The sequence below is a fragment of the Physeter macrocephalus genome, chromosome 2 (assembly GCF_002837175.3).
Source record: "Physeter macrocephalus isolate SW-GA chromosome 2, ASM283717v5, whole genome shotgun sequence".
In the NCBI taxonomy this organism is placed as follows: domain Eukaryota; kingdom Metazoa; phylum Chordata; class Mammalia; order Artiodactyla; family Physeteridae; genus Physeter; species Physeter macrocephalus.
In genome coordinates this window covers 17,221,872-17,237,249 of record NC_041215.1, presented here as the reverse complement: position 1 = coordinate 17,237,249, position 15,378 = coordinate 17,221,872, and the positions used below count along the sequence as shown (strand labels likewise).

Sequence of the window (15,378 nt, the reverse complement as noted above, 5' to 3'; positions counted from 1 at the left end):
CGCTCCGCGGCACGTGGGATCTTCCCGGACCGGGGCACGAACCCGTGTCCCCTGAATCGGCAGGTGGACTCTCAACCACTGCACCACCAGGGAAGCCCCAATGTGTCGGTTTTTAAAAAAAGAACAGATAACTTTGGTAATTAGAAAAAAAGGGTATTTTGAATTTTTATTATTTTTTTTGCTTTTTCTTTTTATTGTATCTATATGAGATGATGGATGTTAACTAAACTTATGGGAATCATTTCACAATATTCGTAAGCCAAACCGTTATACTGTATACCTTAAACTTACACGGTAATGTTGTCAATTACATCTCAATAAAACTGGAGTGGAAAGGGTAAAAAAGATATTTTAAAAAGGAATTTGTGGGCTTCCCTGGTGGCACAGTGGTTGAGAGTCCGCCTGCCGATGCAGGGGACACGGGTTAATGCCCCGGTCCGGGAAGATCCCACATGCCGCGGAGCGGCTGGGCCCGTGAGCCGTGGCCGCTGAGCCTGTGCGTCCGGAGCCTGTGCCCCGCAACACGAGAGGCCACAGCAGTGAGAGGCCGGCATACTGCAAAAAAAAAAAAAAAAAAAAAAAGGAATTTGTGCCCAGAGTAAAAATTTAGCCTACACCCAAACATATAAAAAAAAAATAAAAGTCATCTTTAGGGAATTCCGGGGTAGTCCAGTGGCTAAGACCCAATGCAGGGGACCTGAGTTCAATCCCTGGTCAGGGAACTAGATCCCACATGCCACAACTAAGACCCGACAGAGCCAAATAAATAAATAAATAAATTTTAAAAATCATATGTAATCCTACAGTCCCTATTGACATTGTGGGGGAATTTCTTTTCATATTTGTGCCTCTGCTTTGCTCAGTGCTGGGTTTATTTTACAAAAATGGAACCATCCCACAAAGTGTTACAATCCTTTTATCTTTTTCACTTAATAAAATATGACAGGTATCTTTCAATGGCAATAAATATAGATAGGAGTCTTCATTTTTAATGGCCCAATGACAGTCTATTACATTGATAGCCACACCTGGGTTATTATCCACTAGGGAACCCATGATAGCGTGTGTTCTCCCAGGGGCTGAGAGGGAGCCAAAGGGGCCCATTTGGGGGTAAGGGGAGGGGTAGACTGATAGGTGGGTCTTGTGGGGGCTGGGAGCAGGGACAGGAGGCAGTGGAGCTCACCATTCATGCAGACAGAAGGCCTGGTCCCACTCTGTGCACACAGGGTGTAGTGGGTGAGATGGCCCCGAAGTTGGTGCCTTGGGACCTCTCCCCACGCTACAGCAGGGGTCCCTGGGGGGGTATCCTGGAGTCGCCAAAGCACTGGCCCTGCCAGGGGTACTGGTGAGAGAAAGTCAGCGGGTCAAGTTCTGCCAGGGTTCCAGGACCCTCCATCCTCCAGCGCCCCCACTTACCTAGTTCCTCTCTGAACTTCCAGACTGAGGGGGCAGGGGCCAAGCCCCAAGGAGAGACTGCTGTCACCGTGATTTGGTAGGGGACCCCTCCTTCGAAATCCCCTGAGTGGGGGAGGAGCAAAGACCAGTTAGAGTTGGCTCCCCTCCCCGACTCATTTCTTATTTTGTAGGAACCTTCATTTGTGTCCCCAGAAGGACACCTTGATACAAGAATTTGAATAAATGTAATTTATCTGGGAGAACCCCAGAAAACACCAATAGGGCAGTGGGGAAGTGAAGCAGGGAAGGAAAGTCACCCAATAAATATGTGTTAGAGAACGAGTTCCCAACATGGCCAACCAAGGCTCAGCCGCTGGTGAACTCTATGTGGCAGCAGAGAGCACAATCCTGAGTACCATCCCACCCCAGGAGGGTGGGAGCTGGGGTATTTATCCATCAACCATTATCAGTCATTGGCAGAGGGCTGCACCTGAGGGGCCTTGATTCCCCAGCACTTCCAGCTGTCCAGGCAGGCAAAATGCTTCAGATCAGAAAAAGCCCTCAGGCCAGGAATGCAGGTGCCAGAGGCTGGGAGATAGTCAAATGCTGGCCTATGAGTGGGGCCCTGACACCACCCATTACAGTAAGTAAGGCTCCTGAAATCCCTTCTCAAAACTAATGCTGCCATACGGCCTTCCCCAACTGGGAATTTTCCAGAATTGGGGCTCCTCTTCTTTTGTCCATATATACGTATGGGTCTTGGGACTCTGTCCTAAATCTCTCGCTCAACACCTTCTCATGCTCTCCCAAGTTCTTTACACCAAGGACAGACTCCCCAGTGTTAAATCTCAGCCTGGAACTTATTGCTAGACCTGAGACTTGAGTATCTGATAGTCCCATGGACAATTCCACTTGGATGAGCACATGAGGTGCAACATATCCAAATGGGTCCCCAAAATTCTGCTCTAAGACTCCCCAAAAAGAATCTGCCTGCTTCTCTTCCTTCCTTGGTCCCCACCTGGTCCAGTCCCCACCATGTCCCACCTGGACATACACAGTCCCTTCTCCTGGGTCTCTTACCTCCAACCCTTGCCCTCCCAGTCTGTCCCTCCCACAGCAGCCATGGGGCGCCTGTAAGCACCTGAGTCAGGGCACATCCTTCCTCTGCTCAGAACCCTCTGTGGCTCCCACCTTAACTCAGAGCAAAAGTCAAAGTTCACCCCATGACCCACAAGGCTTTGCACACTCTGCCCCATCACCTCCCTGCCCTCACCTCCTCCCACTTTCCCCCTTGCTCATTCCACTCCAGCCATGCTGGCCTCCTCACTGCTGCTCTAACACATCAGGCACAATCCTGCCTCAGGGCCTTTGCACTGTTTGTTCCCTCTTGCTTTTCCCTTAGACATCCTCACGGCTCTCTGTCTCGCCTCCTTCAGGTCTTAGTTCAAATGCCACTTTCCCAGAGAGGCCTTTTCTAATTTTTTTTTTCTGAAATAGCTATCCTCCCTCCTCTCCCTTACCCTGATTTACTTTGCCCCAATTACATTACAGATGTACTTGTTTTTTGTTTCATTGGGTGCCTGCCCTACAAGATGAGGATGGAGATGTTGGTGGGGATAAGGGTGGGGATGCTGCTGAGAGGAGAGTAGGGTGATGGTTCAGGGTTTAGCTTCAGGAGCCTATGTGGTTCAAATCCTGGTTCTACCACATACTTGCTGTATGGCCTCAGGTGAGTTGCTTAACCTCTCTGGGCCTTTTTCTTTATCTGTATGATAATAGCAGAAACCTACTTTATAAGGAAGTTGGAATGATTTAATGCTTATGGTAAATGCCAATACACATCAGCTGCCATCACTGTCTACCAGGGTCTAGAACATGGCCTGGCACACAGTAGGTAGTCAATGAATATTTCTTGCATGAATTAATGATACTTTAACACTCTCTTCTGCAAATCCAGCCATCAGTCTGCTCTCCAACAGCTGAAATGGGAACCCAGGTGTCCTGGGGCCTCACCTGGCAACACAGCACTGAGTTTTCCAGGAGGAAGCCAGACCCAGTTGAGATCCTCCAGGGGGTCACCATCTCGAGCCCAGTCCACCACATGCTCCTGCAGCTCCCCGGACCCCTGTTGCCAAGTCACCAGCAGATCCGAGCTTGAAGGGATGGTGCTGACCACCACACCATGAGGGGCAAAGCCTGGACCTAGAGGATGAGGAGGAGAAATCTCAGCTGTCCACTCGGGAAGTCCCCTCTTGCACCTCCAGGGCATTGCTCAGAGGAAGCTCACAGCCTCTTACCCAAGCAGGCCAAAGAGAGGTTGGTAGGAGGCTCCCAGCTTGTGGCGTTGATGGCAGACACTCCAGCCCACTCCGCTTGAGTGGGGATGGAGAAGTTGCAGAATGAGGTCTCCTCCTGGATTACCTCCTGATCTTTAATCTGGAACCAGACTCTGTAGCTCACCTGCACGCAGTGCCCCGAGGCCTGAGGGATGAGGGGAAGAAGTGGTTAATATCTCCCATTTATCAGGTACATACTGTGCTTCTCAGTGAGGTCATCTGACAAACCAGTCTGTGAAATATTTTTGTTTCACTCTAAGATGAAGAAACCGAGTCTCCGAGTGGCTCAGTGGCAGAGATGGAATTAGAATACAGCTCCTGGGCCAGAACTAGGGTGAGGTGAGTGAGGCACTCACCTTGGCGGCAAAACAAGAGAAGATACCAAAAATCCAATCAAGATAAATTATATTTTAATGCAATATATATATATATATTTTTTTTACAGTGGGTTTTTATTTTTTTGTAATTTATTTATTTATTTTTGGCTGCATTGGGTCTTCGTTGCTGTGCGCGGGCTTTCTCTAGTTGCAGCGAGCGGGGGCTACTCTTCGTTGCGGTGCGTGGGCTTCTCATTGCAGTAGCTTCTCTTGTTGCGGAGCACGGGCTCTAGGCACACGGGCTTCAGTAGTTGTGGCATGTGGGATTCAGTAGTTGTGGCTCAAGGGCTCTAGAGCACAGGCTCGGTAGTTGTGGCACACGGGCTTAGTTGCTCCGTGGCATGTGGGCTCTTCCCGGACCAGGGCTCGAACCCGTGTCCCCTGCATTGGCAGGCGGATTTTCAACCACTGCCCCACCAGGAACGCCCTTAATGCAATATTTAAAAAAAAATTTTTTTTATTTTTTAGTATAGTTGTAGTTGAAGTATAGTTGAATTACAATGTTGTGTTAATTACTGCTGTACAGCAGTGACTCAGTTATACATATGTATACATTCTTTTTCATATTCTTTTGCATTATGGTTTATCCAGGGTATTGAATATAGTTCCTTGTGCTATACAGCAGGACCCTGTTGTACGCAATATTTTAATCAATCAAAATTAATGCAGGGATTTCCCTGGTGGTCCAGTGGTTAAGTCTCTCTGCTTCCAATGCAGGGGGCGTGGGTTCGATCCCTGGTCGGGGAACTAAGATCCCACATGCAGCTCGGCGCAGTCAAAAAAAATTTATTTTTAATTTAAAAAAATTAATGCAAAAAGAAAAGCCATGACAAACAAATTATCAAGATTTTAACTAGGACTTCCCTGGTGGCGCAGTGGTTAAGAATCCGCCTGCCAATGCAGGGGACACGGGTTCGAGCCCTGGTCCGGGAAGACTCCACACGTCACGGAGCAACTAAGCCCGTGCGCCACAACTACTGAGCCTGCGCTCTAGAGCCTGCGAGCCACAACTACTGAGCCCGTGTGCCACAACTACTGAAGCCCGCGTGCCTAGAGCCCATGCTCTGCAACAAGAGGAGCCACTGCAATGAGAAGCCCGCACACCACAATGAAGAGTAGCCCCTGCTCGCCGCAACTAGAGAAAGCCCGCGTGCAGCAACGAAGACCCAATGCAGCCAAAAATAAAAATAAAATAAATAAATAATAAATTTAAAAAAAAAAAAGATTTTGACTAAAGACAGGCAGGATCTGACCATGCACTTACATGACCCTGTCTTCCCTCACCTTACCTTAGTCTGTCGTGTGCAGTTCTTAGGGACTGCAAAATTCCCACTGTTGTATAGAGGAGTAATTATGCATAGCAAAGAGGACAGTACCCTCCAGAGTGCTTTGGGGAAACTTGTGAGAATATTTGTTTGCCTCAATGATTGGTATTTGATGGGCAAGAGCCAGGGACACTACCCTCTCCTAGAAACAAAAAAATTGTCCCACATCCCTTGTGACTTTTGAAGGTCATCCCAACTGGAAACTTCTGTAGATGAAAAACCCTGTCTAATAATTTTAACTGATCCTAGAACCAAACACATTTTGATGTATAAATACAAAAGCTTTTGGGACTTGGTTTTAACATTCACTGAATTTTAAAATATTCTGAACATATGGGGACTTTCTAAGCACTTTTTATTATCTAGTTCCAACACAATCTGTGTTCTGATCAGAGAATTTTTCAATGTGCCCAGCATCACCTCATCCCTTTGAAGTCCTTGGAAACCAGCTCAATAGCCTAGCATGTGGATGATTTTGGTAAATGTCCTGTTTGCATATGGAAAGAATGCATGTTCTGATGTTTCCTATGTTGAGTCCATTAGGTTGTTTGTTATTCATGTGTTCACATTCTCTGGATCTTGGCTTGTTTTTCCATCTGCTTGTTATGAAATTACTTAGAGGGGTATGTTAAAATCTCCCACGACGGTTGTGGATTCATAGAGTTCTCCTTGTAGTTCTGTCAATTTTTACTTTATGTATTTTAAAGCCATGTTATGAGGTACATACAGATTTAGTATTCATATCATACTGGTAAACTGAATATTTTGCCATTATGTAGTAGCCTTATTTCCCCTTTATTTTCTACTACTGAATATTACAATACACTGTATGTTATAATACAATACACTGTATTATACACATTTTAAAATATATGTATATATGGGTTATATTAGCTATGTATTTCATTTCAGTATAGTAAGGGGGCATTACAAAGTATGTGTTATAAAATAGAGGCACGAGGGACTTCCCTGGCAGTCCAGTGGTTAAGACTCTGCACTTCCAATGCAGGGGGCACAGGTCTGATCCCTGGTTGGGGAACTAAGATCCCACATGCCATGCAGCATGGCCAAAAAATTAAGAAAAAAAATGAATTAAAAAAAAATGAATTAAAAAAAAATAAAACAGAGGCACTGAAACTGCCTTAATTTCAAAATTAAGGTTTGAAAGCCAAAGAACCTCAGCTCTGCCACTTAGCTGTTGTTTGGTTTGGGGTAGCCTCTCTGTGTCTCATTTTCTCATCTGTAAAGTTAGTTAACGTAAATAAGTGTTGTAGGCGAGGACCTGGCACATAGTAAGAGCTCTGTAAGTATTATGCATGGTTAAAGTTAGTGATATTAGATTGTGTGGCCCAAGAAAGTATGAGCCCTGTTGTTTTGTTTCTTGCCATATTTACTGTGAGCCAGGGCCTTGCAATGTCTGGAACACGGTAGGTGCTCAGCAGATTTGCATCAGTGAGGACTGTTTCACTCTTGTCTGTCATCTCACAATGCCCTTTAATACTAGCATCAAAGTCCTTAGCATATTCTTCTATACTTTGTGGAGCTGAGCCTAGTCTTGCTTCTAAATTTTTGCACCTGGTGTCCCCCTTGACTGGAACACTTGTACGCATCTTCATGTCTCAGCTCAGATCTCCTAGATTCAGCCAACATTGGTGGAGGCTTTCTCTGCACCCAGCACTATGCCAGGACCTCTCTGAGCATCCCCTCCTTGAAGCCCTGAAGCAACCTCAAGAGGGCAGCATAGTAACCTTTGTCTTGTTTACATCATTGTTTTGGGGGGGTTTTTTGGTTTGGTTTGGGTTTTTTTGTTTTCTTCGTTTGTTTTTTTTTTTTTTTTTTGCCCCACTGCTCAGCTTGCAGGATCTTCGTTCCCAGCCAGGCACTGAACCCAGGCCCTCGGCAGTGAAAGCCCAGAGTCCTAACCACAGGACCACCAGGGAATTCCCTACATCATTGTTTTTTGGTTTTTTAAAATCTATTTATTCTATTTATTTGGCTATGTTGGGTCTTAGTTGCGGCATGCAGGATCTTCGTTGTGGCATAAGGTATCTTTTAGTTGCAGCATGTGGGATCTTTAGCTGCAGCATGTGGGATCTAGTTCCCTGACCAGGGATCAAACTCAGGCCCCCTGCATTGGGAGTGCAGAGCCTTAGCCACTGGACCACCAGGGAAGTCCTCTACATCACTGTTATTTGGGGTTTACTGACATGTGCAGAGACATGGTCCTCACAACTCACCTTCCACAGAAGCAGGGGTTCCTGTCCGCCTGGTGCCCCACAGATGTTCCCTGATATCCACACATCTTTTGGAGCTGGTAAGGATGAAAAAAGGAGAGACCATGTAACTAAGTTCTAGCCAATGAGATATGAGATGGAAGATACGTGCAACTTTGGGGTTGTGCTCTTAAAGTGCAAGGGCAGGCTCCCCGACTCCTGCGGTCCCACTGCGCTGGAGTTGTGTTCTAATTTTTTTTTGCTGTGTGAGCTTAGGAAAGTTGCTTAACCTCTCTGAGGTTCAGCTTTCCCAACTATAAAATATGACAAATGAGAATGGCATGATTGGCCGGACTTCCAGGAGAGGGGCTGAGGGTGTAGGGGTAAGCCCAGAGATCCTCACCAGAGGGTGGTGTCTGGAAGGACAGAATGGTGCTCCACTCGCTCCACAGATCCTCTTCTTCCTCCACTTGACAGCGGCCATATACCTCATAGCCAGTGGCTAGCTCCAGGTCCTGGATATCAACAGGCGTCAGGGGTATGGATTTCACTTCTGGTTCCAGCTGGGGGAGAGACAGGGGAGAGTGATGAGGCTGAAGATTGAATTGAAAGTACTTGGCCTTATATGTCAATAGGATGACCAATACTGTCCTGCTTTGCCTGGGATCAAGTGGGTTCCTAGGACACAGGGCTTTTGGTTTTAAAATTGGGACAATCCCTGGAAAAAAGAGACAAGTTGATTATCCTCTGTGCCAGGTATAGCAGTAGGTGGTAAATTCTATTATTAATATTATTCTCATTTTACAGATGAGGAAAACTGAGGCCAAGAGAGGGGAAGTGACATACCCAAGGTCACATAGCTGGTGAGTTCTGGAGCTGAGATTCATACCCAGGCAGTTAGACTGCAAAGTCTGCATCTTAGCATTGCTCTGAATTGCATGAATATTCACAGTGACAACAACTCTGCTCTATATTGTAGTGTTTTGCTTGAAAAGCTGTGACTGAGACAGTGGGTTATCCCTAATATCCATTCTCCCCTTCTTCCTTTGGAAATAGAACCCTTGAGTATCTGTCGGGAACATGTGTGTCAAGAATAAAGACTACATTTCCCAGTCTCCCTTGCAATCAGGTGAGACCATGTGACTAAGTTCTGGCCAATGAGATATGAGATGAAAGATACTTGCAACTTTGGTGCTGTGCTCTTAAAGTGCATGGGCAGGCTCCCCAACTCCTGGGGTCCCATTGCACTGGAGTTGTCTTCCATTTTTTTTTGCTGTGTGAACTTGGGAAAGTTGTTTAACCTCCCTGAGGTTCAGCTTCCCCAACTATAAAATAGAGATCTTAAAAGCATCTACTATATAGGGAGGTTGGGGGTACTCATCAAGATAATTCACGCAGGTTGCTTAGCTTGGGCCCTGATGCGTGGCAGGTGCTCAGAAATGTGAGCTGCTTTTATTACTTTTGAGTGTTTACTGAAAACCAGGCTCTGTTCCTCATCTGTAAAATGGGTAGGCATAAAACACATCTACCTCAAAGAGTTCTTGTAAGGATTCAATAGACAGCTTAGAACAGTGTCTGACACACAGTAGATGCAAAGTGTCTGCTGTTAACCTCTTATTTTAAGGTTAATGTAAGCTATTTGAGGATTTTTATTCATTCACAAAAATGTTAGAGGAAGTTTACTGAGTTTCTCAAAAATTCCAAGTGGAAGGAATTCCCTGGAGGTCCAGTGGTTAGGACTCCTTGCTTTCACTACCGAGGGCCCGGCTTCAATCCCTGGTCAAGGAACTAAGATCCCGCAACCGCAACCTCGCAGCGTGGCCAAAAAAAAAAAAAAAAAAAAAATTCCAAGTGGAATTTGGATTGGGACTGCATGGAATTTATAGATTATCTTGGGGGAACATTTTTTAGCTGAACAAGATGCATGTACAGGCCTTCTGTGAGGAATGTGGACAGACTCCAGGGCCAGCTGAGGAATGAGCTCTGAGCTAGGTGTCTGATTTGGGAATGATGTCCCGGGCCCCGCCCAGAGTAGGGTGGGGGAAAAGGGTCCCTGACACTCACCAGCATCCAGGCTAGCTCCTGGCATCTTCGGTAGTAGAACTGGCAGACCAAGACCTTATGGGGTGGCCACATAGGAGGGGCCCATTGGACAGTGGCCTCTAGGGGGTCATCCTCTGAGAAGTCCACATCAGGGTACAGTTGGGGGGCATCCGGCTTCACTGAGGAAGGGGAGGTGCATTGAGCCAGGGCCTCCAAGACCACCCACCCCACATGTAGCAAACCCCCACTCCCGCCTGTTACTTCGGGTTTCGAGGTTCACGAAGACTGGGGGCCAGAGAGGTCGGCCTGCCTTGGCCACCCAGACAAGGAGTTCGTCAGACGTGGTGAGCTGTTCCCGTGGAATGGTCACCCAGCTCTGCCCAGCAGGCACTGCCACAGTCCAGGTTTTGTTGGAATGGCTGTGAGGAGAGATGCAAGAATCAGGGCAGCATACAGTGGGCTGGGCCCAGAGCTGTAATGATAACGTATTTTCTGCCTGGGTTCAAATCCCAGTTCTCCTGCTTCAGAGCTGTGTGACCTTGAGCAAGCAACTTAACTTCTCTGTGCCTCAGTTTCCTCATCTACAAAACAAGGGTGATAAAACTGCCTCCTGAGGGACTTCCCTGGTGGTCCAGTGGTTCAGACTCGCTGCTCCCAATGACCACGGTTCGATCCCTGGTTAGGGAACTAGATCCCACATGCCCCAACGAAGATCAGTGTGCCACAACTAAGACCCGGGACGGCCAAATAAATAAATAAATAAATAAATAAATAAATGTCTTTAAAAAAAAGTGCCTGCTGAAAGGGCTGAATAGAGGAGGGGAACAATGAGATAAGAAATGGACTGCATGTAGAACAGCAAGTGTCAGGGGCACAATACATGTAATATGAGCAGTGGTTATTTTGTTTACTGAGCACCTCTTACGTATACGCACATTTACTTCTATGCAACTGTTCAGTCAGCAAATATATATTTCTGTTGTAGAAGCTGGGAATAGGACTATGACCAAAGCCGGCAAGGATCCACTCTCCGGAGCTGGTGTTCCAGTGGGGGAGGCAGATGAGAAGCTCATAAATATATAACTGATGGTGGTATAAGCGATATAAAGAACAATAAAGCAGGGTGAGGAGGATTCAGTGTGATGATGGGATGAAGAGTGACAGTGCTATTTTAGGAAAGGTGGTCAGCAAAGCTCTCTGATGAGACATTTGAATAAAGGCCTGAAGGATGTGGTGTGGAACCACGCGATACCTGGGGAAGAGCATTTTAGGAAGAAGGAGAAGCTGGTGCAAAGCTCCTGAGGCCAAACTGTGCCTGGTGTTTTACGAAGAACAGTGAGGAGGAGGCTTGTACTCTGGAGTAGAGTGATTGAGAGAGAAAGTGGGAGGAGGTGAGGGCAGGGAGGTGACAGGCAAATTATACAGGGCCTGATGGGCTGCAGGAAGGATTTCGGCTTTTACCCTGAGTGAGGTAGGAGCCCTGGAGGGCTGTGAGCTGGGGAGGGACATGCCCTGATTCAGAAGTTCACAGGTGTGGGACTTCCCTGGTGGTCCAGTGGTTAAGAATCCGCCTGCCGATGCAGGGGACCAGGGTTCGAGCCCTGGTCCGGTAAGATCCCACATGCCCCACGGAGCAACTAAGCCCGCGAATACTGAGCCCGTGTGCCACAACTACTGAATACTGCGCGCCTAGAGCCCGTGCTCTGCACTGGTCCGGTAAGATCCCACATGCCCCACGGAGCAACTAAGCCCGCGAATACTGAGCCCGTGTGCCACAACTACTGAATACTGCGCGCCTAGTGCCCGTGCTCTGCAACAAGAGAAGCCACCACAATGAGAAGCCCACGCACCGCAAAGAAGAGTAGCCCCCAATCGCCACAACTAGAGAAAGCCCGCGCACAGCAATGAAGACCCAACGCAGCCAAAAATAAAATAAAATAAATAAATAATTAAAAAAAAAAAAAAAAAAAAAAGACTCCGTGCTCCCAATGCAGGGAGCCCGGGTTCGATCCCTGGTCAGGAAACTAGATCCCGCATGCTGCAACGAAGATCCCACATGCTGCAACTAAAACCTAGAACAGCCAAATAAATAAATATTAAAAAAATAATAAAACAGAAGTTCACAGGTGTCCTCTGGATGCTGTGGTGGAGAACAGACTGTGGGGCTAAGGGTGGAAACCGAGTCCAGGGAAGAGGTGACTGCACGGTGCAGGCCAGCGATGATGGGGACTCGACTATGGTGGGTGCTGAGGAAGTGAGGAGTGCCAGATTCTGGATAATGTAGAAGGTAGAGCTGGCAAGGCCTGCTGATGGATCAGATGTGGGTGACAGAGAGAGAGAGAGAGAGAGAGAGAGAGAGGAGCTGAGGACATCCCAAAGGGTTGGATTTCAAAGGTTCAAATCAAGGCCTTCAGAAAAAAACAACAAAAACACATGTGTTTTATGTGTTTATGTTGCTGGTAGGAACATAAAACGGTGTAGCTGTTGCGGAAAACAGTTAGGGGTTCCTCAAACAGTTAAACACAGGGCTTCCCTGGTGGCGCAGTGGTTGAGAATCTGCCTGCCAATGCAGGGGACACAGATTCGAGCCCTGGTCTGGGAGGATCCCACATGCCGCGGAGCAACTGGGCCCGTGAGCCACAGCTGCTGAGCCTGCGCGTCTGGAGCCTGTGCTCCGCAACAAGAGAGGCCGCGATAGTGAGAGGCCCGCGCACCGCGATGAAGAGTGGCCCCCCGCTTGCCACAACTAGAGAAAGCCCTCGCTCAGAAACGAAGACCCAACACAGCAAAAGTAAATAAATTAATTAATAAACTCCTACCCCCAACATCTTAAAAAAAAAAAAAAAAGTTAAACACAGAACTGCCATATGACCCAGCAATTTTACTCCTAGGCATATACCCCAAAGAACTGAAAACAAGGACTCAAAAACTTGTACACATTATGTTCAAAGCAGTGCTAGTCACGATCGCCCAACTGCAATTGCCCAATGCTGGAAACAACCCAAATGTCCATCAACAGGTGGGTGGATGAACATAGTATATCCATACAGTGGAATATTGTTCAGCCACAAAAAGGAATGAAGTTCTGATTCGCTATGACATAAATGAACCTGAAAAACATGGTAAGTGAAAGAAGCCAGATACAAAAGACCACATGCCATATGATCCCATTTATGTGAAATGTCCAGAACAGGCAAATTCAGAGACAGAAAGTAGATTAGTAGTTGCCAGGGAATAGGGAGTGACTGCTGTTGGGGATGGAACTTCGTTTTGGGTTGATGGACATGTTTTGGAACTAGATAGAGGCACTGGTTGCACAACATTGTGAATGTACTCAATGCCACTGAACTGTTCACTTGCAAATGGTTAATTTCATGTTATGTGAATTTCACCTCGTTTAAAAAAAAAAGGGGAAGACCTTCTCTTACTCCCTCATCCTCTACCAATTAAAACCCTAGCCCCCCACCCCTTCTGGACATGGATGGTGGTGATGGTTGCACAACAATGTGACTGTACTTACTTCCACTGAACTGTACACTTAAAAAAGGCTGAGAGGGCTTCCCTGGTGGTGCAGTGGTTAAGAATCCGCCTGCCAATGCAGGGGACACGGGTTCGAGCCCTGGTCTGAGAAGATCCCACATGCCGCGGAGCAAGTAGGCCTGTGTACCACAACTACTGAGCCTGCGCTCTAGAGCCCGCGAGCCACAACTACTGAAGCCTGTGTGCCACAACTACTGAAGCCCACGTGCCTAGAGCCTGTGCTCCGCAACAAGAAAAGCCACCGCAATGAGAAGCCCTTGCACCGAAACGAAGAGTAGCCCCCGCTCTCATTAACTAGAGAAAACCTGCGTGCAGCAGCGAAGACCCAATGCAGCCAAAAATTAAATAAGTGAATAAATAAATAAATTTTTTTAAAAGGCTGAGAAAAAAAGGTGGTAAACTTTATGTGTATTTTACCATCGTTAAAAAAATAAGACCAGGGCTTCCCTGGTGGCGCAGCGGTTGCGCGTCCGCCTGCCGATGCAGGGGAACCGGGTTCGCGCCCCGGTCTGGGAGGATCCCACATGCCGCGGAGCGGCTGGGCCCGTGAGCCATGGCCGCTGAGCCTGCGCGTCCGGAGCCTGTCCTCCGCAACGGGAGAGGCCACAGCAGAGGGAGGCCCGCATACCACAAAAAAAAAATAAATAAATAAGACCAGCCTCCCATCCCAGTTCCCATCTTCAAATGTTCCTTTCCCTCTCCTCTCACGTAGGCAAATTTGAAATGAATTTGTTTCCAGGTGTGATTCATTGTGAAGCAACATCAGTCACCCCCTCAGAATGTGGGTTCCACGAGGCTTTCTGTGTCTCTTTCACTGTTGCATCCCCAGCACCAGACCAAATGATCTTTTCATATGCTCAGAGAGGTTAAGCTATTTGCCTAAGGTCACACAGCAATAAAAACAGCTTCTAATCATTAAGCATTTTCTTTCCCAAGTGCCTAACTCATTGAATTCTCAGTACCAGCCTTGAGAGGCAGGTTCCACTATTATCACTACTTGATAGAGGAAGAAACAGAGGCTCAGAGAGGGAAAGTGACTGGTCCAGGGTAACACAGCAAGGAAATGAGGGAACCTGGAATTGAAGGGCTTGAGAGTGGGGCAGGGCTGCGGGGTGCCGGTGGGCAGGACTAATGGGTCCTCTCAACCTGAGAAGTCTAGAACCTGAGTGGTCACTCTTCCAAAGCCTCTGTTTCCCCAAATCACTCCATTGTACTCACTACTTCTGGCTCTGGAGGTACAGCGTGGAAGGGGCTCCCAGGTCCCCAAGAAGCTCCCATGAGCAGTTCAAGTCGCCCAAGGGTCCAAATCCATAGCACTGCAGTGGCCCAGGGCTGCCTGGAGAGGGAGGAGGGAGAGTCCGAGGGAAGGGGGTCAATTCCCCCAGCCGCCCTCACACCCCAGAACTTGAACTCCCCCCACCCCCGACAACTGTGGAGGGCGATCCAGGGTCCCTTACGGAAGTGAGCAGCTGGAAGGGGGCGCTGGGCACCGCTCCCCAGGTTTCAGGCATAACTCCTCCCCTCCCCCTACCAGCCACATCCTGTTACCACCCGAAGAGCCCTTTCCCCTACCACCCCCCAACCCCGGACCCTGGCTCCCACCTCGCTGCCGCCCATTCCCCAACTCCTCTCATCGCCCGGTCCCTGCCCCAGGGGGGAGCAGAGTGGCATCCGGACCTTTGTCATTCATGCCACAAACCTGCGGTTCACCCTGGAGGATGTGCGCTTTTGCGGAGCGCGGCGGCAGAGCGCCGACTCGAGTTCGCTCCGTAACTCACCCTGGGGCCGAGTCCTGCAGAACAGCAGCATCAACAGGGGCAGAAGAACCAGCTTCGGCCGCGGCCGCGGCGGGAAGGGAGCGGCCCGGGTTCCCCGCATGTCATCCCCGCGCCCCAAGTCCGGCCCGGCCCTGTCCGGCCCAGCGCTGCAGCGCCGCCCGCTTAGCTCTCGGGGTCCAGCGCCCGAGCAGCAACGGGAAGCGAAGCCACCCCTCCCAGCTGCCTCCGCACCTTGCGCTTCGGCTCCCCGCCCCTTCGCTGCGCCGGAAAGTCCCTCGCAGGGGCTGAGGACGGGTAATGGGGGGTGGGCGGCGCTGAGGCGTGGCCAAGCTCCAGAGACGCCCGCCCCTCCCCCCACACCCCAACAACCC

The 15,378-nt window shown here is 48.5% G+C and overlaps 1 protein-coding gene across 1 annotated transcript in view; it reads right to left on the bottom strand.

Moving 5' to 3' along the window:
* The window catches only part of IL27RA (interleukin 27 receptor subunit alpha), a 20,335-nt gene extending 5,078 nt beyond the window's left edge, over positions 1-15,257 (bottom strand). Inside the window, exons 1-10 of the mRNA XM_007129409.2 lie at positions 15,008-15,257; positions 14,448-14,565; positions 9,951-10,108; positions 9,711-9,868; positions 8,050-8,209; positions 7,671-7,744; positions 3,693-3,876; positions 3,409-3,597; positions 1,417-1,518; positions 1,184-1,342 (exon numbers count right to left, since the gene is read on the bottom strand). Coding sequence (XP_007129471.1) covers positions 1,184-1,342; positions 1,417-1,518; positions 3,409-3,597; positions 3,693-3,876; positions 7,671-7,744; positions 8,050-8,209; positions 9,711-9,868; positions 9,951-10,108; positions 14,448-14,565; positions 15,008-15,107 — 1,402 coding nt within the window. The 5' untranslated portion in view covers positions 15,108-15,257. The remainder of the gene's footprint in view (positions 1-1,183; positions 1,343-1,416; positions 1,519-3,408; positions 3,598-3,692; positions 3,877-7,670; positions 7,745-8,049; positions 8,210-9,710; positions 9,869-9,950; positions 10,109-14,447; positions 14,566-15,007) is intronic.
* Between the last annotated feature and the right edge of the window lie 121 nt (positions 15,258-15,378).